Here is a 27,759-nt window from a genome sequence, read left to right as displayed (position 1 = left end):
CTGTTTTCTTGCTAAATTTACAACTGGTTCAACTGTGGCAACAGAGGACTTATCAGACCACGGCTACCACGTGTAGGGTGTCTGCTCTCCTGCCTGCAGACATCACCCCGCGTGGTGTCTGCCCAATCTTCCCAGACCCAGGGGAAGGGAGTCCTCAGCGTGGCCACACAACCTCATGTTGTCCCTGCATCCAGACACACTCCCAGAGTGCACGACAGCTCTGTCCCCAAGGCATCCCCAGAGCTGACTGAGGCCCCTTGGCATTGCAGATGCGGGGCTAGGGCACCTTCTCCTCCGCCTGGCCCCAGACCAGCATACCAAGCTGCTGCCTCTTGCCTTCTACAGGTAACCACCCTGCTGGGCTGGTCCCGGGGGCCTGGTGTGGTCAGAGGGAGCAGCATTTCCCCAGGCACCCTAGACTCCCACCAGATAGGGTCACTTGCCTGCAGCTTGGTGCCACAGATGGGTGGGTGGATACACTCTCTGCACTAACCTACTTAGTCTGTGTCATGTTCTCTTTATCTCTAGTCTTCTCTCCCATTTCAAAGACGACGCCATCATTGGGGAAGAGGCCTTTCTGCGTGTTGCTGTTGACATGTACCTCAAGCTGGTCCAGCTCTTCATGGATGGGGAGACCAGGGCTGTGTCAGCTCCGGCCAGCAGGAGACCAGAGCTCCAGGGCCAGTCCTCTCCCCAGCCTGTGAGAACAGCTCCTGCCAGGGAACGGTGGGGTGAGGTGGCACACCAGTCCTGGTCCACTGTGTCCTGATCTGACTGTCCTCTCTAGGGCAACCCTGTACAACTGATAACAGAAGCTCGTCTTTTTCTGCTGCAGTTAATACCTCAGTGCCGGAAAAACGGCTCCTCAAACATGGCAGAGGTAACTCAAGACCCTCTCCTTGGGTCTGATTTCACATCTCAGCCCCAGGCTGTTGGTCCTGAGTAGTGTTTTCCTTTCTCACAGCTGCTGGCTGGTCGGGAAGACTGGGACCCTGAGGTGAGCAGCGCCCTTCTGAGCAGGCAGCGGGCGGTGCCTGACACTGACCTCTACCAGGAGCCCTGTCTCTTCTGACTGGACTCTGCTCAGTGCACCAGCCTGGCTCCTTTGTAAATAATTTATTGCAAGCATAACATGAAGCTCTTGTTGCGCTAGAAAATGGGTTACAAATCTCCTTGGCTGCAGAAGTTAGGAAAAGGAATCAGTTACTCATAATCTGTCTGGCCTCAAGTAGCTCAGTACTTGGAAAATAAGCTGCTGGTCCCAGAGTGACAGAAAGGCTACACGATACTCAAGCTCCCTTGACCAGCCAAGGGAGAGAGGCGCCCTCCAGCCTGCCTGACACATGATGATATACGTGGGGCAGGGATGCAGCATGGACTCCCAGAAGCACGCAAAGCTGTGCCCCAGTTAGAGAACGTGGACACGTCTTAGACCCCACATCACACCGGCAGAGTTCCAGCTGCTCTAAGTGCCACTGTCCCACCTGCCAACCTCAGGTAGGCTCTGGCTTCACAGCCTGGCCTTCCATGGCCCCAGAGGGGCTCGGGGACCCAGGTGGTGGCTCCGCCTCCAGGGGTAGGGCTTTGTCCTGGGTCTGTGTCAGAGGGTGCACCATAGACATATGCACATTGAGGTTGTGGGCCTTCTCAAACCGCCGGCCGCACTGGTCACAGGCAAAGTCCAGCTCTGTCTCCGCCTTGTGTTTGGTCATGTGGTACTTGAGGGATGCCCGCTGCCTGCACTGGAACCCACAGACTTCACACCTGGGGACAGAGGCAGGTGAGGGAGGCTGCACACCAGTCCCAGCCTCCAAGCACCCAGCCCACACTTACTGCAAAGGCTTGGCTCCTGAATGGCGCATCTGGTGGACAAGAAGGTGCTTCCTCTGCTTGAAGGTCTGTCCGCATTCATCACAGATGTAGTTGCGTACCTCTGGAGACCAGAAAGGGAGTGAGCATGGGTCCCCAAGACACATCAGCCCCGTGGTGTGTAACCTGGCGCAAACACTGTGTGCCCACGCCAGGGCCTTGTTCAGAGATGGGTATTTTCCTGATACAAACAAAAGTTTCTGAATGGCACAGATATACCATCTGGCTGACTGCTGGGCAGGCATGGTGGTGCAGTCTACAATTCCACTCTAGAGGCTGGGGCAGGAGGATCCCAGAATCCCAAGTTTGAGGCCAGCCTGGGCAACTTAGCAAGACCCTGTCTCAAAATGAATTAAAAGGGCTGGGGATGTAGCTTATGATAGAGCACCCCTGGGTTCAGTCCATAGCGCATGTGTGCACACACACAAACACACAGATTGTGTAGGGCAGGAAAAAACCTGGAAGTAATGTCCAGTGAAAGAAATGGCACATGAATGGGTTTCATGGTGAGTGAGCTGGCAGTCACATCACTGTGTACAGAGTTCTAGCATGGAGCTCCCAGTTGTTGGGGACAACTCCTATAGCACCTCTGTTGGGAGGGATCCACAGGCCCAGGCCAGGAGAATATGGGACAGTGAAATCCTGAGGGAACCTAGTGGGCCCTCTGCAGGAGGAGGCTGGGGGTGGGGGTGGGGGGTTCAATGTCTTTCCTGTACCTGATTTTCACATTTCTACAAGGTACACAGAACGGTAGAACGTTCTATAACAATGAACCCATGGGGGCAGGGTGCCAGATTCCTATGCTGTCAGTCTAGCAACTGCTTGGGTCCTGAAGCAGAAGGGCAGGGGCACTCACTCCTGTGTGCAGATTCACCTTGACCTCTCAAGTAGCCTTTGAGCACCCAAGGCCATCTAGTATCAAGACACAGTCTTGGTCCTCCTAAAAGGGTGCCCAGCCATGGTCATGGTCACCACCCAAACTTGGACCACACCTCTGGGGGTCTGGCCTGTGAGGGTAGGTGCATACCTGTGTGAATGAGCTTCACGTGGCGCTGCAGATAGCGGTCGATCATGAACACCTTGTTGCAGCCGGGGTGGGGGCAGGGCCTCTCTCGGACCTCCTCATGATGCTCCTTGATGTGCTTCTGTGGGAAGGTGCAGGCAAAGGATTCTGGCTGCTTGGTCTGTTCAAAGTCCCAACCCACGTCGAAGCACATCCCACTTCTTCAGCAGACAAGGCCCGGCCCTCCTGGAAGCAGGGCAGATCCAACTACTCCATGTACCCCCTCCTTCATGCGGTGCTGGAGATGGAACCAGGCCTTTTGCAGTGTCTGCCACTGAGCTACACCCAGCCCCAGCTGCAGCTTCACTCCTCTCCAGCCCACAGGCAGCGTCTCTGAGCACAGGGTTGGCTCTACACAGGTCTCCGGGACTGGGCTCACACTAACCCCTGCCACACCTCAGTCACCCCTCAGCTGTTCCTCACCTTCATCCCGTCAGCCCCACGGTACACGGCTGTGCAGCCCTGGTAAGGACACTTGTAGATGGTGGGCAGCTCCTCCCTGCAAGGCACAGCATTTGTGGAGGCGCTGCCCCGAGGAACAGGGCACCCGCACCACAGCCCCTCACCTCTCGCAGCGGAGCTGCTGTTTCCACCCAGGCTTGGGTCCCGGCTTCTTTCGAGGTTTTGGTTCTTCAGCCTTCTTGGCCTCTTTGCTTTCACTCTTCTTACCAGAGACCCTGAGAAAAAAGACACCCCAAGATTCAGTCTGACCTCCACTCTGACAGTCCTCAGTGTTCTGTGCTTCTCTTCAGACCCCAGGTCCTCCTCCCGCTCCCATGACCACGCTGCTTCTGGGCCAACTGGCTGCCCTGGAGCCCATCTCAGTAGCCACCAAAGCTGGCACCACTCTGGAGATGGTGCAGGCGCAGAAAGCAGGTGTCTCCCCACCAACTGGTGCATCTTCAGAGCCAAAGCCTGTCTGCAGATGTGGATAACAAAGCTAAGAAAATGGAGGGTCGGTCCCTTTACCACAACCTCACACCAGAAAAAAGCTCAACATCATCTCTGGACACTCCAGAGCCTAACAGGCAGGCCCAGAAAGCAAGGGCAGAGTCTAGAGGGGGCTGTATGTTCAACCTGTGGCTGGGGCTAGAACAGGAGTGGGACTGCATCCAGAAACATGGGATGGTGTTTTCAGGTTGCAGCAGGTGTCCCAAGGGCATCAGGAGAAGGTGCAGGACACTTGTTTCCTTTTGGGCCCAGATAAGGAAACCCACAGCAGGCACCATGCTCAGCAGTAAAGGGCTAAAATTCTAGCATCAGGAAAAAGGCAAGATGCCCATGTCATCACTGTTTTTGAACACACTATAGAGGTCCTATGCAGAGAGACTCAGCAAGAAGGAAAAAACGGAAAGGAAGATAAACTATTCACAGGTGACACGGCTACATATGTGGAGTACCCTTCACAAAAATTACCAACAAAGGAGCTGAAGGTGCAGCTCAGGGGTCGAGCACCAGCATGCACACGGACCTGCAGGGTACAGAACCAAGTACAAGCCCACTCCTTTCTATGAAGGAAAGCCTAACCCTGGTTGATGGCTGACGGGGACCAGTTTGGAGAAGGTCAAGGACCTGAGGGCATGGCCAGGATGCCCTTTAACAGCATCTATCGTGACTCCAAGAGCATATTTGTGTTTTCTGGCTGAGCCATCTGCTCCCTTGTAGAAAGCTGCAGGAGCACAGATGTTCTTTTTGGTTGTTCGCTGGTCGTATTTTTATTATTTTGTCTTTGTTTTGACTTTAAGTGGGTTGGCCAGGCCCCCTTGCTGGTGTTGGAAGCTTTAAAGCTGTATTTTGGGGGTGTATGGAGAGGTTGGTTATCAAAAGCTGTTTTCAGCCCTTCCTGGGGGAAAGAGGAGTATTATAGCATGGCCATCTGTACCAGTTTCTTTCGGTATGGAACCATCTTTAGAAACTGAACCTAAAGCAACTGAGGTGCAGAGTGTGGAAAGAGATGGGAGGAAGATCTGACCCTTTTGCTGGAGGCCCCCACAGCCTCTTTCAGCCTGGCTGGCTGTTGGACTCCCTGTTTTCTGCTGAGCCTCCTCTCAGAGTCATCTTCAATAAGGGTCAGCAAGGTAGCTAGAAAGGTGGGAGACTGAATTTTTTTAAAATATTTATTTTTTAGATGTAATTGGACACAATGCCTTTATTTTATTTATTTACTTGTATATGATACTGAGGATCAAACCCAGGGCCTCCACATTCTAGGCAAGCGCTCTACTGCTGAGCTACAACCCCAGCCCTAAATTTGCCCTGTGAAATAAGGAAGTTGAAAACCAAAGAAATAAAATGATGTGATACCAAAAACAAAAAAACTCAAACACGCCTGTGATCCTATGATTCCCAGCAACTCAGGAGGCTGAGGCAAGAGGGTACAAGTTCAAGACCAGCCACTACAACTTAGTGAGGCCCTGTCTCAAAATAAAAATTTAAAAAGGCTAGAGGTTTAGCAGAGCACCCCTGGGTTCAACCCCAGAATCTGAAAGAAAAGTTAAATAAAATAACTAGGAACTAAATTAACCAAAGGCAAAATACTTGCATATTAAAAATCCACCAGAGCTGCTATAGCCAGAGACCACACACGTGGAAAGAGCCAATCATCTCCCCCCAGCACAGAGCTCCACTGCTGGGGTATAGCTCATGGTAGAGAGCTTTGCCAAGCATGGGTAAACCCCAGGTCTAATCCCAAGTTCTGCAAAATAAAAATGAAAAAAAGAGATTTTTTTTTTTTTGAGAAGTGGAGAAACCCATCTAAAATTTAACATGGAACTTTAAGGAATACTAAATAGCCAAGATTGATTCAAAAATAAGTTGGCAGGGACTGGAGATGTGGCTCAAGCGGTAGCGTGCTCGCCTGGCTTGCGTGCGGCCTGGGTTCGATCCTCAGCACCACATACAAACAAAGATGTTGTGTCCGCCGAAAACTAAAAAATAAATATTAAAATTTTCTCTCTCTCTCTTTAAAAAAAAAAAAAAAGAAATTACACTTGATGCATGACTGTGATCCCAGCTATTTGGAAGGCTGAGGCAGGATGCAGGAGGATCACAAGTTCAAGGCCAGCCTCAGCAACTAAGCATGGCACTAACAACTTAGCTAGACTCTGTCTCAAAATGAAAAATAAGATTAAAAGGCTGGGGGATGTGGCTCGGTGATTAAGCACACCTGGGTTCAATCCCCAGTACCAAACAAAATAAACAAACAAACAAAAAGCTTCCACAGATAGGCAGTAAACAAGTTGGCAGACAAAACTGTTACTGAATACAGTTACATACATGCCAATCAAATGGTCTGGAACAGGGAACCTCACACAGGACCTCCTGATTTTTCAACAAGGTGCCAGCACCGTTCAGTGGGCAGAGAATACCTCTGCAACACATGGTGTCATACACTAAGATCAACTCAAGTGGATCAGGACCTAATCTAAGAGTAAAACAGCATCAGTAAATCATAAAAAACTTTCATTTGGCAGTAGCTCCCTAAATATGACACCAAAAACAGAGACAACCAAACCGCCAAATTAGACTTTGTCAAGTTTTAAATGTTGAATATTGATAGGTACTACCAAGATAAAAGAGAAGACAGGAGAAAGTGTTTGCAGACCACCCATCTGGTAAGGATTTGATATCCAAAATACATGAAGAACTAAACAGCAAACATAGTTTAAAAATGGGCAAAATCTGCCTGTTATCCCAGAGGCTTGGGCAGTTAAGGGAAGAGGATCACAGGTTCAAGGCCAGCCTCAGCAACTTGGTGAGACTCTGTCTCAAAATAAAAAAGGGCTGGGAATATGATGACTCGGTGGTTAAGTGCCCCTGGGTTCAATCCTCAGTAAGAGCCCCCAAAAGATTTCTCCAAAGACAACTTGCAAATGGCAACAATCCTGGAGTCATACCAGGCAACTGCCTCCACAAGGAAGAGAAGCCATTTCACACCATCTGCACAATGAACAAACCCAGGAAAGCCCAGGGTGGCAAGGATGACTGCCATACAGACTGAAGGGGTGCATCCCCCATAGAAAACAAGGGCGACTCCTCAGAGTTACACATGAAGCACCAAACAAGGCCCAATTCCACTGTTAAGTGTACACCCCAAAGGGCCAAAGGCAGGAACTCGATGAGTGTTACAACGTCCTTGACAACAGCTGAAAGGTCAGCACAACCCCACACAAAACCCACCAGCCAGTGTGTCCCTGCGGTGAGTGCAGCTCAGCCACACAGCATTGGGGGCAAGAAGGGGTGGGGCTCCCGGCAGGGAGCGGCAAAGGCAGTGCTCAGCAGGTAGTTTCTAGTCATGATCATCATGAGCCACTCACTGTGCCTGCACCTGGTACTGCTGGACTGTACACGTAAAAGAGGTTTAAATAAGTGTACTAAGGGAGCCTTTTTGCTGATGTGCAGGCTGCTCCATCTCCCTGATAACTGTCCAGTGTCCCCTCCTGGCCAGCCCCATTGCTGGGCAGGGTGACCCCCTCCTGTCAGTGACAGGCCATCTCCTCCCACACCAGACCACTCACTTCTGAAGCTCACTAATAAATGAACATCCCACCTCCCCTTTCTCAGCTGTTCCATCCCCTCAGGCCAGGTCCTGGCTTTGACCTCTGGGTAGGACCTTTGTGCTCTGACCCATCTCCAGGCTGAGGACCCCGATGGCCAGGACTGTCTGGAGTCCAAGTGGAGGTGACCGAAGAGGAACACTTGTGAAGAAGGCACAGGGCCTGGGCCAAGGCGGGCTCAAGGCCTGATCTTTGCAGGTTCTCAGCTGGAGCTCACATGTTACCACCTGAGGAGTCACGTGGCCTCCAGGTCCTGCACATACATCATGGTTAGCAGACGACCAGGTCCATGTCCTGTTCTCATCTCCTACAGTGGTTTCCATCTAAATAGCCCGAATTACTAGAGGCCTTAGGATATTATCACGTCCCAATCCAAAGTGTGTGTCTGTGTACCTGGGAGTCAGCAGCAAGGGCCCCAGCAGAGCACTTCCCCTCCCAGACCTGTCTGGAAAGGAGACCCACCTGTCCCTCTTGGCCCACGGCCCTGCCACACCAGTGCCCAGCAAACTCCAGGTGTGTGCCAAGACTCAGCCTATCGAGGCCACCATACAGGAAGCAGGGCCTCCTCATGGCAGCTCTAGGCTGCACCCCAGCCATGCTTCCTGGCCCCAGTCAGCTGTGCCTGCTCTAGCCTAGCCAAGCACTTCAGGTTGGTCAAGTGCTGATTCTGACTGTCCTCCTACTTTCCTCTCTTTCTCCTCCCATGAATGTCAGAACTTTCTTGAGAAAAAGGAAGCCAAGTTTATGTCTCTTATAGGATTTTTCCTGGCTGACTGTGTGGCATTCAGAGCTGCTTGCTCTCTGGGCAATGACTGGGTCAGGCATCAGCTGGCTGCTAAGTGCTGTGGGATGCCTAGCTACAAAACAGTACCAGGGCCTGGCACAGGGTGCATGCCCATAATCCCAGTGACTCAGGAAGCTGAGGCAGGAGGATCACAGTAGAAGGCCAGCCTTGGCAAGGCCCTAAGCAACTTAGAACTTATCTCAAAATAAAAAAATAGAAGAGGTGGGCTGGGGATGTGGCTCAAGCGGTAGCGCGCTCGCCTGGCATGCGTGCGGCCCGGGTTCGATCCTCAACACCACATACAAACAAAGATGTTGTGTCCGCCAAATACTAAAAAATAAATATTAAAAAAAAAAAAAGTTATTATTAAAAAAAAAAAAAATAGAAGAGGTGTGATTCAGTGGTTGACCCCCGGATTCCATCCCCAGTAAAAAACAAAAAAACACTACACTTCAGTGCCAGAGTCAAAGTTGGGAGTGGTCACCAAGCTGGGTCCCTGGGCCTCAGAAGTAGGACCCAGGGAGCAGGAAGCATTGAGATGGGTATCCTGGTGGCATGCACTTAAGGAACAGTGCTGGGTTTTATCGTAGCCCCAACCAGCAGCCACAGGGACCCTCCTTCCACAGATTCATCTGCCTGTCTGGCTCTTCAAACCAGCCTACTGGTCACTCGGAAACCACATCTGCTGGGCTAGAGAGATGGGGCCAGGGGAGCAACAGAAGCCTGGCTCTCTCACGTGCAGACTTGGGCTTACCCACCACTCACCACCCACCAGCCCCCATGCCGGCAGCAGGGCTGCACCCTTACTTCTTCTCTGGGTAAGGCTCAAAGGACTCGTCGGAGGACTGTGTACTCTGCTGCTTGTCATTTTCATCCTCACTCAGGAAGTCTCTAGGAGAGAGGATACAGCCTTCAGCAAAGTCCCCTATGGGCCATCCACAGACCCCAGGCCTATCTCCAGACACCCAGAGACCCCATGGCCCACTTCAGTTCTCCTGAAAACGACTAAAAATCTACAGCCGTCTCCAACACCGTTTCCTACAGGAAGGGCAAGCCAGGGTCACTGAGCTCGGGCAGCAGTCCCCACGAGTCATATTCTCCAGTGCCAGAACCCCAGACTGAAGAAGGCTTCTTTACTGGCCCTTGAGGGGTAGACTCAGAAGGTGGGCTGCATGGTGGGTGGCTTCACCACTGTACCTATGTAGCTGACAGATTTGCTCTCAGCCATTCCCAAGTTCAGAGGTTAGATCTGTGACCTTCACCTTAAAACACAAATCACTGTTTGGTCTGTTGGTCAGCAAATAGCCAGGCTAAAAAGCCCATCATGTTCCCCCAGGCTGCCACCCGCATATATGGAAGAAGGCCTGTGGCCATCCAGCAGCTGAGCCTGAGCCACATCCAGTCTCCTCACTGGAGGAGAACCAAAAACTGGCCGTCCTTCCCCATATGGACTACATGCATCTGGGCCCCCACCAAGGCCATGGGGCAGGATGGCAGGGGGTGAGCTTCAGCCCAGAGCTGAGAGACCCTGACAGCACTCCTTCCAAGGGAGGCCCACAAGCCCAACCTGAGCAATGCCTTCTCAAGCCTCAACCCCATCACAGAGGGCAGTGCGTGGCACCTGCTGTTCTAGTGGCACCTGGGTTAGCAGAAAGCTAAAGCTTTTAAGAAGAAAACAGCCAGGTGGCGGTTTAACCAAGGACATTCCCCACTGCCCTGGGCTAGGAACTGCCCTAGCTCCTGGGAAGCTGTGCTGGGTTCAGGGGCCTCTGGAACCCAGGAGGTCCCCAGTCAGAATCAAGACACCTTGGAAGCTGCCCTGGCCTCGCCTCTCCTCCCAACCCTGGAGGCAGGGAGTGCCCACCAGGCATGGGCAACAGCCCCTCAGGTGGCTGAGTCTGGTTTTCGAAGGAGAAATGTTAGGCTATTTAAACCCACTCTTCTCTCACCCCTCAGAAAGGTCACTGAACTCGTCTTTTACCCGATCATCCGAGGCTGAAGACGGAACCTGCTTCTCACCCAATTGCCCTGGGAAGTGAAGAACAGGCTCCTGTTACCAACGCAGCAGAGGCTCTCACGCGGAGGCAGTGTGCTGCAGCTGCCTACGCAGAGCCTGGGGTCCTCGGGCCTCAGCCCCCTTCTAGCCTAGCCCAACCCCATGTCCAGAGATGTAGGAACCTCCCAGATGGTTGTCAGTAAGCCTGACTCCTCCTCCCAGGCTCAGGCCCTTAATCCAGGTGGCTGCCCCACAGTTGGAATTTTGGGGACATTTCTAAGAATATTGGTTTTCAGGTTTTGCTTTGATGGGTCTTGCTGTGCTGCCCAGGTAGGTCTCAAACTCCCAAGCTCAGACGATTCTCCCATCTCGGCCTTCTGAGTAGCTGGGACTACAGATGCCACTACACCTGTGCACAGTTCACAAAATCAAGCACTCTGAAATGCCTGTGACACTCAGCTCTGCCCTCATAGCCCTTCCAGGGAGCTGTGCTGTCCCATCCACATGTCTCTAGCTGAACCACCTGGGTGGTCGTGTTTCTTTAGAGGCCCACTGAGGACCTGCACATAGGAGCCAGCTGAGTGCCCACAGGTGAGAGGTGTACAGGTACCCATAGAAAACCAGAGGTAGACAGGAAGCTGACACTGGCCCTCCCAACACAATGTGTAGGGGCAGCTGCACCACACACAAGTGGGGTCTGGGCCCCACAGAAGGACTGCTCCCCTCAGCCAGTCAGCAGCAGAGGCTGCCACACACCAGGGAGTCACAGGCAGCTGGCCCAAAGCAGAGGCTTCTCTTCCCCCACATCCCATATACAAGGGCCCCATTATCCTCCTTTCCCTTGGTGCCCTCTGCCCTGAGCACTGACTTGGAGAAAGACTGGACAACAGAGGAGAAACTTCACGATAACTGCTAGAGCAAAGCCTACTTGGGAAGGGACGGAAAGCCCAAACAGGTGGGTGCCCACCTGCTCCCAGGAAGAAGCATGGAGGCTGGCTCCACATCTTTTCCTGTCACCTCCATTTCCCCGCACCACAACCAACACCCAGGATGGTGGAGAAGTTTGCTCTCAGCTGAAGACCCTGCCTCACTAGGGAATACAAAATCCTAGCCTAGCACAGGCTACAGGTGCCTCCTACCTGGGGCCTCGCAGGGGGGAAAGCTGGGCTGTGGTGGGGGGCCTGGCCCAGGCCCCACAGGGCTGCCATCTGAGGGAGGTGAGGATGTATCCATGCTGGGCGGCATCTTGGTCTCAGACCCAACTGTGGTCCCTCTGCCCTGGGAGAGCTGAAGGGCAACCCCAGGGGGGCTGGATGCCTGGTTCTGGGTGAGCCGTGGGGCTGTCTCCTGGTCCCAGGCCCACTTGACTGCCAGTGCACTGTCCAGCAAGAGGGTTCTGCAGCGGGAGTCGGTGTCCATGGTGTAGTCGTGGCCCTGATCGCAGCACCACACAGCCTGGATGATGCCGCAGTACTCGGAGGACAGTGTCCTCTGAAGGCTGGGCAGGGCCCTGCAGCTGGCCGCATGTCCGTGCACCCACCCCACCAAGCCGTGCAGGCACCGGGGGCTCGAGGTGATCAGATCCACTGAGGAGAGTCAATAGAGATGTCAGCCCCATACAGGCCAACTCCCAGCCCAAATGAAAGCCCACCCTGATATCAGGGGCAGACTTACCCAGACGAGCTCCTTCCTCTGCCACTGTGGGGGGCTGAGCACCAACCCTGCAGAGATCAGTGTGGCCATAAGCAGATGCTCCCTCTGTAGGAGCCTCAGATCTCTCAAACCTTTCCAGCTGCCTCCCGCTGAAAACCCTCTGCTGGGAAACCTGTTCCTTCCCAGGGCTGCCCCTTGCCCTTAGAACCTGGGAAAGCTGAAGTCTGGGCAGAGCTCTGCAGCTTTTCTGTGGGTCCCATGGGTGCCCGAAGTACCAGGGCCTGCTTACACTGGCTTCTGCAGAGCCAGGCACTGCCTACCCACCCCACTGCAAAGGTTCCCACCTCGGTACTCCCTGACCCTAAACACCACCCAGCACCCCGGGCACTTCCTGTGACATGCTGTATCCCTGAACATCCCCTAAATGACTAAACAAAAGCCTACTATGAGGGCTGGAGTTGTGGCTCAGCAGTAGACCACTCGCCTGGCATGTGCGAGCCCCTGGGTTCCATCCTCAGCACCACATTAAAAATAAATAAAATAAAGGTATTGGGTCCAACTACAACTAAAAAACTTAATATTAAAAAAAAAAAAGCCTACTATGAGGCAACTGAGCCTGGTTTTAGCTCAGTGGTAGAGCACCTGCCTAGCATGTGGATGAAACCCTAGATTGATGCCCACTACTGAAAAAGGGTAGGGGAGCCTACTTTGCACAAGGTTTCCGATGACCTGTCGGGGTGGCGTTGACTCTCTGCAGAAAGGACCTGAGGAGGCTGTGGCACTGGTAGAACTGGGTGTGGCAGTTCTTGCAGATAAACTGAGACAAGGCTGGGTCCTGGTGCACAGCCACACCCAGCAGACGCTGGAAGTCCCTGATGAAGACACGCTCCCCTGGGGACGGTCTCTCAGAGCTCTCCCCAGGTGCCCTGTCAGAGATGCTTCGGAGACTCCGTGAGGAGAACTTCCCGTGGCAGAGGCGACAATGCCCCATGGCAAGAGCCCGGCCTGTTCCTGGACAAAGCAATGTCAGCAGTCAGCAGGAAGCCTGGCAGCTGTGCACGGACACAGGAGAAGCTCTGAGGAATCTGAGCCTGGGGGGAAGTGCCCTCTGGGGCCTTGAGAGGCAGGCCTCAGGCTGGATGTGTGAGGCCCTCAGGCCTCAGGCACTGGGCTCAGCGGGACATCCAGCCTTTTGGAAGATCACTGGTTCAACAATTCCAAATGCCTCCACAAGGGTGGAACTTCATTCCTGCTCTAGAAATGAAGGAGCTGTGCCCACACCATCCATCCCCATGTCTCCTGCCTGCCAAACGAGGGTGTCACCTCATTTCCTGCCCCCAGTGATTAAACAAGGGGGCACAGAAAGGCCTTCTCAGAAGGGCAAAGTTATTACACAGGCCAAGTACACTGCTGCAGTGAGCCGACGCAGCTGCAGCCAGGGGGGTCAAGGAGTCACAATGAAGTGCTTCTACCACACCTTCTGGATGAGCTTTCACAACAGGAACCTGAGGCTCAGGGTGGTTAAGGTATCTAAAAGGTGCACAGAACAAAGGGTCAGCAGGTCCTGGAGCAGTGGTGCACACCTGTAATCCCAGTGGCTCGGGAGGCTGAGGCAGGCGGATCCCAAGTTCAAGGGCAGCCTCAAAAACTCAGCAAGACCCCCGTCTCAAAAAGCAAAAGGAACTGGGGATGTGGCTCAGTGGTACAGCGCCCCTGGGTTCAATCCCAGCACCATGAAGGAGCAGGAACGAAGGCCGGAGCTGTCGGACGTCAAGACCTGAGCGCTGAACACCTAGCAGCCTAGACGGTGGCCGGCCTGCCGAAAACCACCGCCACGCGAGCCCACAGACGGCCGGGCGCGTCCCGCGGGCCCGAGGCCCTCTGCGCTTCACATCACCGCGCCAAGGGCCGGGAGTGGCCCGCTACCCCGGCCCGCTTCGCCCACGCGGCCCGACCCACCTGCCTCGTCCGCTCCGTCTTCGCCCGCGTCCGCGCAGGCCCGAGCCGGGGCCCAGCTGAGACGCGCCGCCGCCAAGGCCGCCGCCCTGTCCACGCCTGGTGCGCTGCTGCGCGAGGGTCGGCCCCGGGTTCGGCCGCCAAGGCCGCCGCCCGAGGCCCCGCGCGGCCGCGCCGCCCCCGGCGACAGGAAGCGGCCGAGCCGGTCCCGCTTCATGGCGGCGGCCGCCAGTACAGCCGGGCCGAGGTATTCGGGGCGCCTCGGGCGGACTCGGCTCAGCTCGACTGTGCTCGCTCGGCTCCGCTCGACCCCTCTCGGGCCTGCTCGGCTCCGCTCGGGCCCTCTCGGCTCGACAGACGGCCCGCTCGGCCCCGCTCGGCTCGACCCCCTCGTTCTGCGCGGCTCGGCTCGGCTCGGCGGGGTTCGCCCTCACTCTGCTTGCAAAGTTCCGCTCGGCCCCGCTAGAACTTACGCGCTCGGTTCCGCTCGGTTCCGCGCGATTCCGCTCCGCCCCACTTGTCTGCGTGCAGAATTCAGCTCGACCCAGCCGTTGGGCGTCACCGGACCCGACACCGGCGAGGCAGGGAACGCGTCCTATCAGGCCGAGGGCCACACTGCCCGCCGCGGCCGCCCGCGGGTCTGGCCTCAGGGACGAAAGTCGCCTAGAACTCGTGACAAGTCCGCGACGGGGAGGCGCGCTGGTCCTCCCGCCCTCACCTCGGGCGGCCGAGGGGCCGATCGGCCGCAGACGTGGAGGCGCGGGTTGTAGCTCTTAAGCGCTCTCGGCAACCCCGCGAGGAGGCTGCCTCCACCAATCTCCTGGTGCAGACGGGGAGAGGGCCCGCCCCAGACCACTGACAGGACCCGCCCCCCGCGCCCCGGCGCCCGGCTCCCTCCACCGGCGGGGCGAAGGCTTACTAAGCGGGGCGGGAGGGGGGCAGCCGGAAGTACGCCGCGCCCCTTCCGTTGGTCCGCTACTCGGGTGGCTCCCGCGCCCGCGCGTATTGCGTTCCGGCCGGCGGCCGCCCGTCCGGCCCCTCGGCCGCTGCCGCCGCCGCTGTCGCTGCCGCCTTCCCCGCCCGGCGTCATGGCCGCTGCGGCCGGGGACGGTGCGGCGAGGCCTCTACAAAACGCCATGAAACTGGCCAACGGGGCCATCGAGCTGGACGCCGGCAACCGGCCCCGGGTGAGACTGAACGGGGCGCCGCGGCGGCCGGTGGGCGAGGGTGGGCGGCGGCCGGGCGCGCTCCGGCTGGCGGCTGGCTGCTGGCTGTGGGCGCGCGGTGGACTCGGGCAGCGCGGCGCGCGCCGGGCAGAGCTCCGTCTGGCCAGCGAGTCCGAACCCGAGCCCCGGTGGGTGCGAAGCCGCCGAGCGTACGGGACTGACAGATGCGCGTGTGGCTCCGGGGCCAGCGGACCCAGTCCGGGACGGAGCCCGAGGGCCTCCCCGGCTCTGGGGATGCGGAGGTGCAGTAGCCTTCAGAGGCCGCGGGAAGGAAATGCGGGGCGCGGGGTGACTTGCCCCTGACAATGGTTGCCACCTCGTGGGCGGCGACCAGGCAGACCAGCCTGTGGAGCCACACTGGCTGCCCAAGGAGGGCATCCTGGTTCCCCGAGTTGGTTTTCTGGGGCAAGAGTCAGAAATCTGCTGGAATCCATTTTGTCCTTGTCTCTGTAGTGCAGACTGAATCTAGGGTGGATGATTTGACAACTGGTTTAGAAGAAAACAAGCACTCTGTGCTGTGGTTCCCCGCTCCGGGGCTGTCAGAGCCGTGGTCAGAGCAGTCGCACCCTAAAAACGCCGCATTCAGCCGTTCCAGCTCCTGGGCGGGGATTTATTCTGTGATTCTGGGAAAAAGGGTTTTCCTGAACCTAAGCCATAAAGTGAGTCTGGGACTTGCAGCCTCATTCCCTCCTTAACCTCTGAGGACGCATTTTCCTTAAACGACAGAATGAATGGTTGTGTTGCACAGGAAGGAAACTTGTTGCACAGAGTGAAAAAGAGCATCAGCTGCTGAAGCTGCTTCCCCAGGCCACTGAAGTAGTCACTGCTTTTCTGTGCCTGAGAGGACAGTGAGAGACAGCTTGATGCCCAGGTGGTCCCTGCTTTCACTGCCCAGTGCAGATGTTGTAGGAATAAGCCCTCTGGCATCCGTCTCAGGCATCTTTTCCTTCCTGTCTGGACAGTGGGGATGCTGTCTGCCCCAGTGAGTCACCACAGGCTAGGGGTCTCTCTCAGGGATAGCAGGTACTGCTGCTTCTGTTCCCTGAGGCTGTCACCCCCTCTAGTGGCCTGACCCCTGCCATTTCTCCCCTCGGGAACGCAGGAGGCATACACGGAATACCTGAGGAGCATCCACTACATCTCCCAGGTGCTACTGGAGGATGCTGGAGCTCATCAAGGTACAGCTCAGCCTTGCGTCTTTCATAAAGGCACGCTGTGAGATCTTAGCTCTTGATGCTTTCCAGGCCTGAGGTCTCTGTGTCCTTCTAGCCTGATCATTAGCAGAGAGTGGGTCAAGAGCTTGAACTGTGAAAGTGTGGCATGGTGGCATCCAGGGGCAATGCTATGGGCAAAGGGATGGATTCTCAGGAGGACAAGGCACTGACCAAGGCAGAGAGGAGAAGGCAGGACATAGGTGGGGGTGTTCTTAAGATAAGGACATGCAAAGTCCCTGAGAAGGGAATGGATGTGGGCAGGGCTCTGTGTGCCTGTGTGAGCTGTGAAAGAGCTCACAGAGGCTTTGAGCTTTGTGAGAGAGGCCTGCACAGGAACAAAGAGTGAAACAAGTTCTGCAGAGCGGACAGCAGGAGCTGGACTACTGGAGGCAGGAGCAGTGAAAGGTTTGGCATGTACCTTGCAGTGGGATTGACCAGACTTGTTATGGGAAGGTGGTGCCAAGGGCAGGAGGAGCTCAGGTGGATGGTAGGGCAAAGAAGATTTGTGAGGGAGAAAGAGAGAATTCCACCATGAACACATTAAGTCTGAAAGCAAGCAGCCCAGTGGATATAGGGCTCAGTCAGGGAAAATCAGTGGTCACCCCAGTTCCCCAGAGAGGGAAGGAGCTCAGCTGAGTGCCAGAGGGCACTCCAGGATTGAGGCATTGGGAAGAGATATCATCAAGGGAGGGTAACATCCAAGAAGCAGAGAGACCTGAGCAGCCTGCCGACTTTGGCAAGTTGGGCATGGGTCAGGGCGGTTTCAGCAGAGCTGGGAATGAGAAGAAAATAGTCTTAGAGGTTCTGTTCTAAGGGGAGCACAGCAGGAGGTCCAGGAGCTAGGGCTGATGGTGTCCAGGGCAGAGGGGGTGTCTGCTTAGGAATGGTTCTGTAGAAGGAAGCTCTGGGTAGGGGACGGGGTGCGAGGTGGTGCTTGGGGCCAACCTGCAGGAAGGCAGTTCTGGGAGCATGTGCAGCAGGTGGGAGATGCCCAAGGAGTCCCTCTGCACATCCTGTCTCTGTGCAGTAGCCACAGAGGCTGCATGGCCCTCACCCCAGATGTGCCGTATTTGTGGATGAGGCCTCCCAGTGAGGAGTGAAAGTCCAGCAGGGCTCTGACATTCAGAGTCTGGTGAGAGGCCAAGGGTTAGTCTGATGCTGGACTGGCCAGCCACAGGAGTGGGCATGGCCATGAGCCAAGTAGACCAGCCGGTGGAGCCACACTGGCTGCCAGAGGTGGGGGTCAGAGGTGAGGATGGGCTTGCCTGTTCTTAGCAAGCTTCTGATTCTGACTACTAGAGCTGAGTACAGCCAGCCTCTGTGCCTCCCCAGATGCTGATGAGACTGTGCCCCCCGACACCTCAAAGATGCTGAAGCTAGCTGGGCAGTGTCTGGAGCGGGCCCAGTCAACAGCTGCCAAGCTTGGTGGGTACCCAAAGAAGGAAGTTCTCCTGAAGTATCCTCAGTCTGCATCTGTTTTGTGCAGTGGGCCCCCACTGCTGATCCTGGCTTTGTATGTTTGCAGGAAAAGTGCGCCTGAAGCCAGCCATGCCTGCGGCTGCTTCAGTCCCCTCACCTGCCAGTCGACACCGACGGGTGTGTTCCGATGAAGGAGGGAAGCTTTCTCCTTTTCTGCCACCTGAGATCTTCCAGAAGCTCCAGGTGGTAGAATCACAAAGCTCTAAGAAGTAAGATGGAGGGAGGTGCACTGAGGTTGAGGACTGGGTTTGGAGGCCAAGCACAGCGAGCCCACCATGGGGAATCAGTTGAAATGGGTCTAGAGTAGAAACGTTTTTGCATGCTAGGAGCAGATGCAAGTCCTTTTAGGAAGAAACGGCCTTCATCTTTCATGAGTTCTACGGCCCACAGCCAGAGAGAGCCAAGCACAGAGGAAGCAAACAGCAAGAGCAGACCTGAACAGTGTCCTCAGGCAGTGCTCTCAGGCAGTGCTCTCAGGCAGTGCTCTCAGGTAGTGCTCTCAGGCCCCGCATCTGAAAGCGCTGCCAGGAACAAGAACTGTACAGGCAGGCCAGGCCCAGGAAGAGCCAGGCAGAAAGGAGACCGGACACACGACCCCGAAGTCGCTTTAAAGACCAGCTGTGGCCCAGTGTGAGGCCCTGGGGGGTCCATCCTCAGCACCAAGTGAAATAAGTAAAATAAAGGTTCATCAACAACTAAAAATTAAACTAGTTGGGAACAAGAATAAATTATATTCTCTGGTGGGAATCCACACAAAATCAATTGAATGAGTCTTCAGTGGTGCAGACAGCTGGAGAGAAGCCTGGGATACAATCAAGAAGGTGTCACAGACTCAAGAGAAATGGAAGGCCAAACATGTGTTTTGGAGTTCTAGAAAGGAAAGGAAGGGGGCCATTATTTGAAGATATAACAGCCCAGTGTGGTGGTGCACACCTGTAATTCCAACAGCTCAGGAGCTGAGGTAGGAAGATTGCAGGTTCAAGGCCAGCCTCAGCAACTGAGTGAGACCCTGTCTCAACAAACAAACATGAGCTGGGTTGTAGCTCAGTGGTGGAGCGCTTACCTAGCACACATGAGCACTGGGTTAGATCCTCAGCACCACACAAAAATAAATAAAATAAAAGTATCATGCTTATCTACGACTAAAAGATATATTTAAAAAATGGCTGGGGATATAGTTCAGTTGTAAAATGCCCCTGGATTCAATCTCCAGTACAAAAAAAAAAAAAAAAAAAAGGTAGATACAAATGACAGAGAACTTTATAGAACTAATGAAAGATACCAAGATACAGATACAGGAAGCCCAGTGAACCCTCTCTGGGACAAGCAGAACCCACTCCTCCTGCCCACTGCTCCTGGCTCCCTCATGTCTGCACATACATCTCCGGGGCAGAAGAATGCAGGGGCAGGGAGGTTCCAGTGGTGTCTTAGACTTAACTCACAAGGGCACTTCTAGAACTGACTCCACCACAACACCAGAGTCACATCCTTGTAGGGTCCTGTTAGGACTTCCCGGTGGACTCTCCCTCCTTGGTCTTGCCCCTTCACGTGCTACCCTCCACCACCAAGAGGAGGGAGGTGGGGGAGGGCTGCGGTCAGTTGTTACCGGCACCTTGACTCTGCTGCCCCATCCCAGAGTAGACATGGTTCTCCTTTTTTGCAGACTGCAAACAAATCTGTTTGGTATGTACATTGTGCTTTTCAAGAGTTCCAAGTTGTTTCCATAGATACATAACTAGTTTTCATTCAAGTTCAAATGTCCAGCCAAAATTCCTGGCAATATGAAGTCTTGTGTTTCGGTGGCAGATTAGGAGGGAAGGCATGTCTAGTTTACCCAGAACACCCCTTGCATCTCCTTCAGCCCTTGCCACCATGACTTGGTCTCAGGAGGGATGTAAGGGAGGTGCTTGAGTCACCAGGTACTCAGTCCTGGGGTCTGGACAGCAGCGTGCACCATTTCCAGGGAGCTGACGCCCCTGGAGGAAGCTTCCCTGCAGAACCAGAAGCTGAAGGCTACTTACGAGGCCAGGATGGCCCGCCTGGACCCCAGCCAGGCCATGCAGAAGACATCACTGGTGAGTGGGTCAGGGAGGGCCTAGGGTTGGTTGCAAGAGTCCAAGGGGTGGGTGAGGAGTGGGCCTGAATCCTCCTTCCCCTCCTAGACTCTGTCTCTACAACGGCAGATGATGGAGAATCTGGTGATCGCCAAAGCCCGGGAGGAGACAGCATCCCATCTGCCCATCCTGGTTGTCCCCAAGGAGAGATTCAGAGTGTGGTCTTAGAGTTTAGGGATTCTGCAATGGGGCAGAGTGGGCCTAGGGAGAGCCTGGGAGTTCTGGAGCTGTGGAGGAGCCTGTCCTCCATGGCCGACCTGCTGCTCTGCCTCGTACCTCCTGGCTGCTGCATGAGCTGTCCATCCCCTCCAGCACCAAGTAGCTCTGTTCATAAGCTGTGACTGCCTCAGATGTCTTCCCTGGGAACAGCCTGTCCAGGTCAGTGCCTGTCCTGGCCTTGCCTGCCTGCGGGGCCCCAGGACATCTCAGGTGCTGGGGGCATGCAGGATCCGTGAGGGATAGGGAAGGGGCAGAGGTCCTCTCAGGTCAGATGTTACCGGCACCTTGACTCTGCTGCCCCAGCTCCAGCGGAAGATGGAGGAGCGCCGGTTGCGACTTCAGGAGGCTGCCAACAGGTGTGTCTCCTAACGTCTCTTAGCTAGCGGGGTTCCCTGTGCCAGCCTGGGGCCCAGCTCACCCTTCCTCCCCAGGAGGTTCTGCAGTCAGGTTGCCTTGACCCCAGAGGAGCGGGAACAGCGGGCTCTCTACGCGGCCATCCTTGAGTACGAGCAAGACCACGTGAGTCCTGCTGGCGGAGCAGGTGGGCGGTGGAGCTAGGGTCACATAGCCTACTGGTACTGGGTCTTCCCCACACCCTGGGAGGGCTCCGGCACACTCTTGGTTGGGGACAAGGGGCATCCCATCCCAGGGGACCCACTGTGCTTTCCTTCAAGGCCCCCTGTCCTACAGGACTGGCCACAGCACTGGAGGAGCAAGCTCAAGAGGAACCCAGGGGACCTGTCACTGGTGACCAACCTTGTCTCCCACCTGCTCAGGTACTCTGGGCCAAACAGATCCCACCCACCGGTTCTCCAGGGGCTTCTCCTGTCAATAGCTGGATAACATGGAAGAGGCTGAGGAAAAAAGCTGAGTTGTGATGGCTGGGGAGGCAGCTGGTGGGGTAGCAGGCCATGGGGCTAGGGCTCTGGCCGAGGCACTGGTGCTGCTGACGCCCTCTCCCGCCATGGCCCCTCTGCCATGGCCCTGTGGAGGCCTGGGCTCCCTCTGCCTTGGCCCCTCTGCACTAATGGCTTCAGTCGGCTTCCTCCAGCCCCCCCACATGGGGCAGGTCACGCTCCAGAAACCATACAGGAAGCGCTTCTCTTAGGTCTCTTGTGGCATGGCACCTTTGTGGATGGGTGGACACCACAGAGGGTGACAGGCTGGGGTCGGGTTTCTTACCCCCCCATGGAGGCCTCTGGCTTGCACTCTGCTGAGGAGCAAGGATGGGGCAGGCAGTGGTGCGTGCCTCCTGTGCGGCCCCTGCCCGTCAACCTGCTACTCTCCTTGCAGCCTCCCCGACCACCCAATCTCGCAGCTCCTCAAGAAGCTCCAGTGTGCGGTGTACAGCGCCCTCTACCCCGCTGTGAGCCGGGGCGCCCTCAGCACCGCGTCTGCCCCAGGTGCTGATGCACTGCTGGCCCCCGGGGGCCGGCGGCTTCGGTCCTCCCAGAGCCTCTACTGCATGCTGTCCCCCCCAGAGTCCAGCGTGGCTCCAAGACCCCAGGATGGACTCCCTGCCACGCCCACCATGCCCCCACTCAACCCTGGGCCCCTGGACAGAGGGGCAGACAGCAGCCCAGCTGGGCTTCCCTCACCCCTGACGGATGCCTCAGCCTGCCTGCCAGACAAGGACAGCTCCTTTGAGGATCTGGAGCAGTTCCTGGCTATGTCTGAGAGGTGGAGCCAGGGTCCTGGGGGGCAGCCTGAGCCACAGACCCCGGGAACAAAGAGGGAGCCCTTGCTGGAGTGCCTGAAGAGTACAGTGAAGGACATACACGATGCCATCGGTGAGCAGCAGACCCATGTGGCAGCCCTCTAGCCAAAGCCCCTTCTTGGACAACAGAGCCTCTGTCCATCCTCCATGAGGCTCAGTGGACCCTGACCCACCCAGGGTCTCCCTCTGTTCTGGGTTGTGTCCTCCCTGGGCTACATAGGGAGGTGGGGAGAAATGACCTGTCCATCCCTCCTTGTTGCCCTGGTCCCTGTAACTCTCCTGTCACAGGAGACCTGTCAGAACTGTGGGCAGCAATTAATACTGGCTGTGCCCTGGGCCAACGAGGTGCGCGTTTCCCCAGCCCAGGACTGCTGGTCCAGCATGGGCACCAGCTGGAGTCTGCAGCTCACCCCCAGCCCTTCCACTGGGAAATGGCATGAGGACCCTGGGGCTCAGGTGGCAGGGGTCTTGTGAGCCCCTTCTAGGGATGAAGGCTTCCATGATTTTAAGAACCAGTGCTGGCCACGTCCTGAAGGCTCTGGTCGTGCCCCTTCTGCACAGACTCTAAAGCCCTGTGTTTCCTACAGATGTGAGGCAGGTCCTTTAGAAAGGGGCCATCCTTCCCTCTCCTCTGCAGACCCCTGGCTACACAGCAGCCCCAGGGAGGAGGTGCAGCAGGCCTCTGGCCTCAGACCCCCTGCCCTGCCCCAGGCCATACCCACCCAGCATGGCAGGGGTGGGCGTGGAGAGATTGAAGGCAAGTAGAAGGACCAAATGGAGCCCTCCCCACACCGAGCCTGGACCTTCCTGTGGCTCAGCCACACAGGCTGGCTCGGGGGGAGGAGGACACCATTGCTCTGGGCCTAGAGTCTGCAGAGGTAATGGCAGTCGGCGGGGCGGGGGGCTGCCTGGACATCCCCAACTCTGTTCCTGGCAGACAGGCTGCTCTCGCTGACCCTTCTGGCCTTTGAGAACCTGAACACAGCCACCTGCAAGGACCGCTGCCTGGCGTGCATCGAGGAGCCCTTCTTCTCCCCACTGTGGCCCCTGCTGCTGGCCCTCTACAGGTATGTCCCCTGCCTGCCAGCCACCCCAGACAAGCCCTGGAGCACCACCGCCTGCTCTTCAGGTGACTCGGGTCCCAAGGCAGGCTTGGGAACTGTTGGACTGTTTGCTTGGGCTCACTGCCAGCCAAGTCTCCCCAGGACAGAGTTCGAGGGCCCCCAGCCACAGCTCGGCCCTGCCCTGGCCTGAGCTGGCCTCTCTCTGCCCTAGGAGTGTGCACTGCACCCAGGAGGCTGCCCTGAGTAGGAGCATGGAGCTCTACAGGAACGTGCCACCCACAGCCCTTGGCATCCCCACCCGGCTCCTCCCCCCGCACTCTGAGACTCGGGGGGCCACCACCTACCCCTACTGTGCCGCAGTCCAGGAGCTGGGGCTGCTGGTCCTAGAGAGCTGCCCTCAGAAGAAGCTGGAGCACATTGGTACGGGGGGCTTTGAGAGGTGGGAGTCACGAGGCAGATTCCCGCCTCACGGTCTGGTCCTGTGCTGGCGCCTCTGGGCTACCGACATTCTCTGGCCAAACGTGAGGGCAGCACCCCGGAGGCATGGCACCAGCTCTTCTCAGCCCTGTACCTCAGGAGAGGGTGGGCGGCAGCAGGACGCCCACGTGGGGACCCGTGGTCCTCCTATTCCTGCTGGGTCCTTCTGTTGTACCCCACCCCTGAAGCCAGGCTTCTGTGCCGCAGTGCGGACCCTGCGGGCCATCTGTGTCTGTGCCGAAGAGTACTGCCGCGCCCAGGAAGCCACGCACCAGGCCAGCGCCCATCCCCCGGCAGCTGCCATGTGAGTTCTAGGAGGGGCCAGGGCACCCCGAGAAGGACACCCGGGTAGGAGGAGCTGCCCTGCCCTCAGAGACTGGGCAGGAGGGAACTCTCCCCCCTGCCCTGAAGCTGTCTGAGGAGGACCCGGCAGCCCTGCCTCTGCAAGCATCCAGGGCCGCTCACTTTAGCACAGTCCACAGAGGACCTGGGCTCAGAGGGGGTGGGGCCTGCCCCTTCCTCACATTGCAGCCACCTGGACAAGGCTGCTGGCATTGCATCAGGCTGGGAAAGGCTTCTCAGGGATGGGTCCTTGGCTGACCTGGTGAAGCTGAAGACTACTTTCCCTAGCAGCATGTGCTGGTAGCCCCCGTCACACACCTAGCACAAACAAGGGAGCTGCCACTCTGAAGTCCCCGGGCCCTGCACACATCGCCCAGCCAGGGACATTGCTGGCATGGCCTGAGGCAAGCTGGTTTCTCCCCACCTCAGTAGCCCAGGGGGGTTGTGGTGCCCAATCCTACTGTGACTCCCTGGACTTAGCACCCTTCTGACCTGGAGGCTGTGTCCCCCTCAGCCCTGCATAAGCTCTGCCTCCTGTTGCCCTGCACCTGGGACCTACAGCTTCAGGTCAGCAGTCCAGGGCAGAGCTCCACCGGAGGGAAGGAAGCAGAATCCTCCTGGCCACTTCAGGCTCTGATAGGGAGAAGCTGACAAAAGTGGCCTGGCTCCCAATGGCCTCTTCACCCATTTCATGAGTTCCAGGGACAAAAGGGCTTGAGTCCCAGCCTCTACCCCCACCAGCCCATCTGTGGAGCCAGTGCAGGGCCACCATGTTCCTGCAGGGAAGGGGCTCAACCAACTCAAGCCCCAGCTCAGATTGCGGCCACCTCCCTGGCTCCTTGCCTCTACTCCTCCCAAAGCTGCTGCCCTGAGCAACACGCCCAGAGCATCATGTCTGCCTGGAGCCAAGTGGCCACAACACTGTCAGGGCGGTAGGCCGCCAGGAGGCGGACCATCCATCCATACTCAGGAGGTCTGTTCTGCTGATAGGCAGGAGAACAGGCAGGCCAAGACCACTCCAGGGCCACCAGGCTAGGGGAGTGAAAGGCCCTCTGGCCCTGGAGCCCACCAGCTGCTGTGCTCTTGCCCAACAGTGGTGCTGATGACCTGCTGCCCATCCTGTCCTTCGTGGTGCTGAGGAGTGGGCTTCCCCAGCTGGTGTCAGAGTGTGCTGCCCTGGAGGAATTCACCCATGAGGGGTAGGAATACCCGGGCCAGTGCGGGGGCAGGGCCAGGCATGCACCCCCAGCTAGGTGTCTCCTTGGGAAGGACTAGAGACAGGGCAGCCATGTCCACCAGGGGATTTCACCCCGTTCCTAGACTGGTGCTAGGCAGTGACAGGCTGTGGGCAGACAGGAAGGCAGGCTGGAGGCCCCAGCAGCACCTCTGGGCCATGTTGTAGGTGCACCTGTGCCTAGAGCCCTTTGTGTCCCACAGTCCCTTGCTCAGCAGGCCCTGACAACACCTGCTCATGGAAGGGTGGTTCTGCCACCCACAGACAAATAGGTAGTAGGGAAAGGCCCTCCCAAGCCTGGCCTCCCTGACAGCCCAGGTCTGGTCACCTCTGGCCCAGGTCCTGCCCTGTGAGAGCAGACGTCACTTTCCAGAGTCCTGGGTGTCATGCCCCTCAAGGTGACACGTGCCTTTGCCCCTCCTTGCAGCTACCTGATTGGAGAGGAGGGCTACTGCCTGACGTCACTACAGAGCGCCTTGAGCTATGTGCAGCTCCTGCCCCGAGGGGTCCAGGGCCACTGAGGTCAGCCCATGGCCTCCATGCTGCCCTGCGCACCTGGCCCTGGGGTGGGGAGCCAGCCAGGCCTGCAGGGGTCTCCTGCTCTTGCCCCTTCATCACCCACATCTGCCCCTCTCCCAGCAGGGCCGAGGCAGCCCCCGAGCCCGCCCCTGCTCTGTTCTCTGCTAGCCTCTGAGACCTGGTAAAGGGAAAGCTGGGGCCTGTACACCACTGGCAGGCCTCTAGCATTGCACATCTGCAGGCACAACCCAGCCTGCCAACACTAGAGTGGCCCTCACAGGGCAGCAGCTCAGAGCAGGGAGCTAGGAGCCTGGCCAGAGCAGCAGTCTCCCTTCCCCCAGAACAGTCAAAGCCTTCTGAGCCAGTTTCCTGCCACAGCCTGCCAGCCCCGTCCCAGGAACTTGGGCACGGCAGTGTGGGACTGTGATCGACTGATTGGACAGCAGCTGCCCTGCTCGCTTGTGTTGGCCCAGGTGTTCCTGCCCTGAGTTTGGAACTCTGACACTCCCTGCCCTGGCTCACTTTGGTGGTGAGTGATGAATATTCCAGAACCGCTGTCCAGCTCCCACTTCTGTATAGCCTCTCCCAGGCCAGCCTGAGCCCGAGGCCACCTGCCTGCCACACACCTGTATGGCCACCAACCTGGCCTAAAATAAAGAGTCGCTGCTGTCTGACTCTGTGTGGCTGCTCAGTCTCCACCCCACTGGCCAGAGGGAGGCCTGGCTACTGGTGTCAGGGCTCAGCATGGCCATCCTCTTCTGGTCACCGCAGAGACCACTAAGCCCAGGCACCCACCCCAAACCTGTGTTCAGAGCGACCGTCTGCTCCAGTGCAGGGTCCTCTGGGCTGTTCTTGGCCAGGCAGGTGTAGGGTTCCCTCCAGGAAGCACAGCTCCCAGGGACTTGGTGGGAAGCCAGGAAAGAGCTCCTCACCGGGACCCTGAATCGCTCCCGATGGAGACACAGGTGCCCTGCGGTGGCAGGGTGGCAGCCCGCCTACAAGTGCCCCACAGCAGCCACGTGTGAAGTCTGGCTGCCACGTGGGGATGCATGTCCCTGGTCTGCAGCACCTCCACAGGTGGATGTGCACGGAGTGCCTTGAGGTGGCCCTACATGCCACACGGGACAACACACAGATGAGTGCTCTGCCACGTTGCACTTCCCCAGATGCCTTGTGATGTCTGCTCTGGCAGGGAGGCAAGCTATCCTGTAGGGTAGCAGGGTCCTGTCCCCTCAGCAGGCCTTGACGTGGATGTTGAGAAGACGGGCTTTAAGTCCTGCTTCACAGAGCAGCGCAGGGTGGGCTGTGTGCTGAGGGAGTCCTGGTTTTGTATCTGCTGGCCCTGCCTGGGGTGGAGCACCTGCAGGCCAGTCCTGGGAGGGCTGGGGCCGCCTCCACCATTTCCTGGGTGTGTCCAGGTGCTGCTTCAGCTTAGTCCCTCAGTCTTCTGAGACTGTGGATCTGCAGCAGGTTGGACAAGGAACAATCTTCCCATTGGAAATCCTGCAAGTCAACAAGAAAAAGGCAGAAGTCCCCAATTATAAAAACAGCAATGGCCTCAAACAGCCTTTGTATAGAGGAAGAGAGAGAGGAAAAAAAAAAAAAACCAGTATGAGAGGAAGGAAGTTTTCAGAACCATAACAAGAAATGGAAGTTAAACCAGCCTCGCTGGCATACACCTATAATCACAACAGTTTAGGAGGCTGAGGCAGGAGGATCACAGTTTCAAAGCCAGCCTCAACAATTTGGTCCTTGTCTCAAAATAATAAATACGATGATGTGGGGATGTGGTTCATCAGTTAATTTAAACATGCCTGGGTTCAATCCCTGGTACAAAAAAAAAAAATTCAACTTGAAACAGTAATTTCAAGCTGAGGTTGTGGCTCGGTGGTAGAGCACTTGCCTAGCATGTGTGAGGCACTGGGTTTGATTCTCAGCACTGCATATAAATAAAAGTCCATTGACAACTAAAAAGTTAAAAAAAAAAATAACTTCACCAGGCCTGATGGCACACGCTTATAATCCAGCAACTCAGGAGGCTGAGGTAGGAGAATCCCAAGTTCAAAGCCAGCCTCAGCAAAAGCAAGGAACTAAGCAACTCAGTGAGACCCTGTCTCAAAATACAAAATAGGGCTGCGATGTGGCTCAGTGGTTGAGTGCCCCTGAGTTCAATCCCCAGTAGCCTCCCCCCGCCAAAAAAAAAAAAAAACTTTATACCATTGCAACTGGGGAGGGTAGCTGTGGGGTGGATGGTGCAGTGACCAGCTGCACTCCTCA

The 27,759-nt window shown here is 56.6% G+C and overlaps 3 protein-coding genes across 14 annotated transcripts in view; 2 read left to right on the top strand and 1 right to left on the bottom strand.

Moving 5' to 3' along the window:
- Nucleotides 1-2,083, top strand: part of Fanca (FA complementation group A) — a 40,620-nt gene extending 38,537 nt beyond the window's left edge. For 2 of the 3 annotated variants that reach the window (XM_046434513.2, XM_046434512.2), the window contains exons 40-43: nt 270-345; nt 529-700; nt 788-880; nt 965-2,083. In XM_046434513.2, coding sequence (XP_046290469.1) covers nt 270-345; nt 529-700; nt 788-880; nt 965-1,072 — 449 coding nt within the window. In that variant the 3' untranslated portion in view covers nt 1,073-2,083. The remainder of the gene's footprint in view (nt 1-269; nt 346-528; nt 701-787; nt 881-964) is intronic. The other variant, XR_006849785.2, reaches the window with a different exon arrangement.
- The window catches only part of Znf276 (zinc finger protein 276), a 30,522-nt gene extending 15,707 nt beyond the window's left edge, over nt 1-14,815 (bottom strand). Inside the window, exons 1-11 of one of the 4 annotated variants that reach the window (XM_046434529.2) lie at nt 13,881-14,812; nt 12,629-12,932; nt 11,943-11,989; nt 11,408-11,854; nt 10,222-10,300; nt 9,080-9,163; nt 3,499-3,609; nt 3,356-3,431; nt 2,897-3,014; nt 1,834-1,933; nt 1,102-1,764 (exon numbers count right to left, since the gene is read on the bottom strand). In XM_046434529.2, coding sequence (XP_046290485.1) covers nt 1,494-1,764; nt 1,834-1,933; nt 2,897-3,014; nt 3,356-3,431; nt 3,499-3,609; nt 9,080-9,163; nt 10,222-10,300; nt 11,408-11,854; nt 11,943-11,989; nt 12,629-12,932; nt 13,881-14,094 — 1,851 coding nt within the window. In that variant the 5' untranslated portion in view covers nt 14,095-14,812 and the 3' untranslated portion in view covers nt 1,102-1,493. Of the gene's footprint in view, nt 1-1,101; nt 1,765-1,833; nt 1,934-2,896; nt 3,015-3,355; nt 3,432-3,498; nt 3,610-9,079; nt 9,164-10,221; nt 10,301-11,407; nt 11,855-11,942; nt 11,990-12,628; nt 12,933-13,398; nt 13,859-13,880 lie in introns of those variants that run through there. The other 3 variants (XM_046434530.2, XM_046434532.2, XM_046434533.2) reach the window with 3 other exon arrangements.
- Nucleotides 14,816-14,879: 64 nt separating this feature from the next.
- Nucleotides 14,880-26,156, top strand: Vps9d1 (VPS9 domain containing 1). 7 transcript variants are annotated; one of them, XM_058575831.1, is made up of 16 exons: nt 14,880-15,064; nt 16,206-16,281; nt 17,617-17,742; nt 17,843-18,005; nt 19,760-19,871; nt 19,959-20,021; nt 20,433-20,485; nt 20,561-20,648; nt 20,820-20,905; nt 21,423-21,532; nt 21,611-21,919; nt 22,784-22,913; nt 23,122-23,330; nt 23,595-23,691; nt 24,824-24,928; nt 25,391-26,156. In XM_058575831.1, exons 1-16 carry the CDS (start codon nt 14,966-14,968, stop codon nt 25,482-25,484), a joined length of 1,920 nt encoding a protein of 639 aa, XP_058431814.1. In that variant the 5' UTR covers nt 14,880-14,965; the 3' UTR covers nt 25,485-26,156. The 7 variants fall into 7 exon arrangements, 6 of the variants coding, with proteins under 6 accessions (XP_058431814.1, XP_058431812.1, XP_046290479.1 ...); XR_009225885.1 differs by lacking the exon at nt 25,391-26,156 and adding an exon at nt 24,021-24,133 and having other exon boundaries at nt 21,423-21,919; XM_058575829.1 differs by having other exon boundaries at nt 19,980-20,021; nt 21,423-21,919.
- The last annotated feature ends 1,603 nt before the right edge of the window (nt 26,157-27,759 follow it).

This window comes from Marmota monax, unplaced genomic scaffold, assembly GCF_021218885.2.
Source record: "Marmota monax isolate L192 unplaced genomic scaffold, Marmota_monax_Labrador192_F-V1.1 WCK01_AAM20220418_F8-fsc00024, whole genome shotgun sequence".
In the NCBI taxonomy this organism is placed as follows: Eukaryota; Metazoa; Chordata; class Mammalia; order Rodentia; family Sciuridae; genus Marmota; species Marmota monax.
The sequence above is the reverse complement of the archived record's forward strand: the minus strand, read 5'-3'. Positions and strand labels throughout refer to the sequence as shown.

What these genes read in the sequence shown, in the direction of transcription:
- Vps9d1 (XM_046434523.2), top strand. Translation starts at nt 14,966, where the DNA reads ATGGCCGCTGCGGCCGGGGACGGTGCGGCGAGGCCTCTACAAAACGCC. An exon ending in GGACATACACGATGCCATCG is followed by an intron (nt 21,920 to 22,783) that starts GTGAGCAGCAGA and finishes TGTTCCTGGCAG; the next exon opens with ACAGGCTGCTCTCGCTGACC. An exon ending in GAAGAAGCTGGAGCACATTG is followed by an intron (nt 23,331 to 23,594) that starts GTACGGGGGGCT and finishes TCTGTGCCGCAG; the next exon opens with TGCGGACCCTGCGGGCCATC.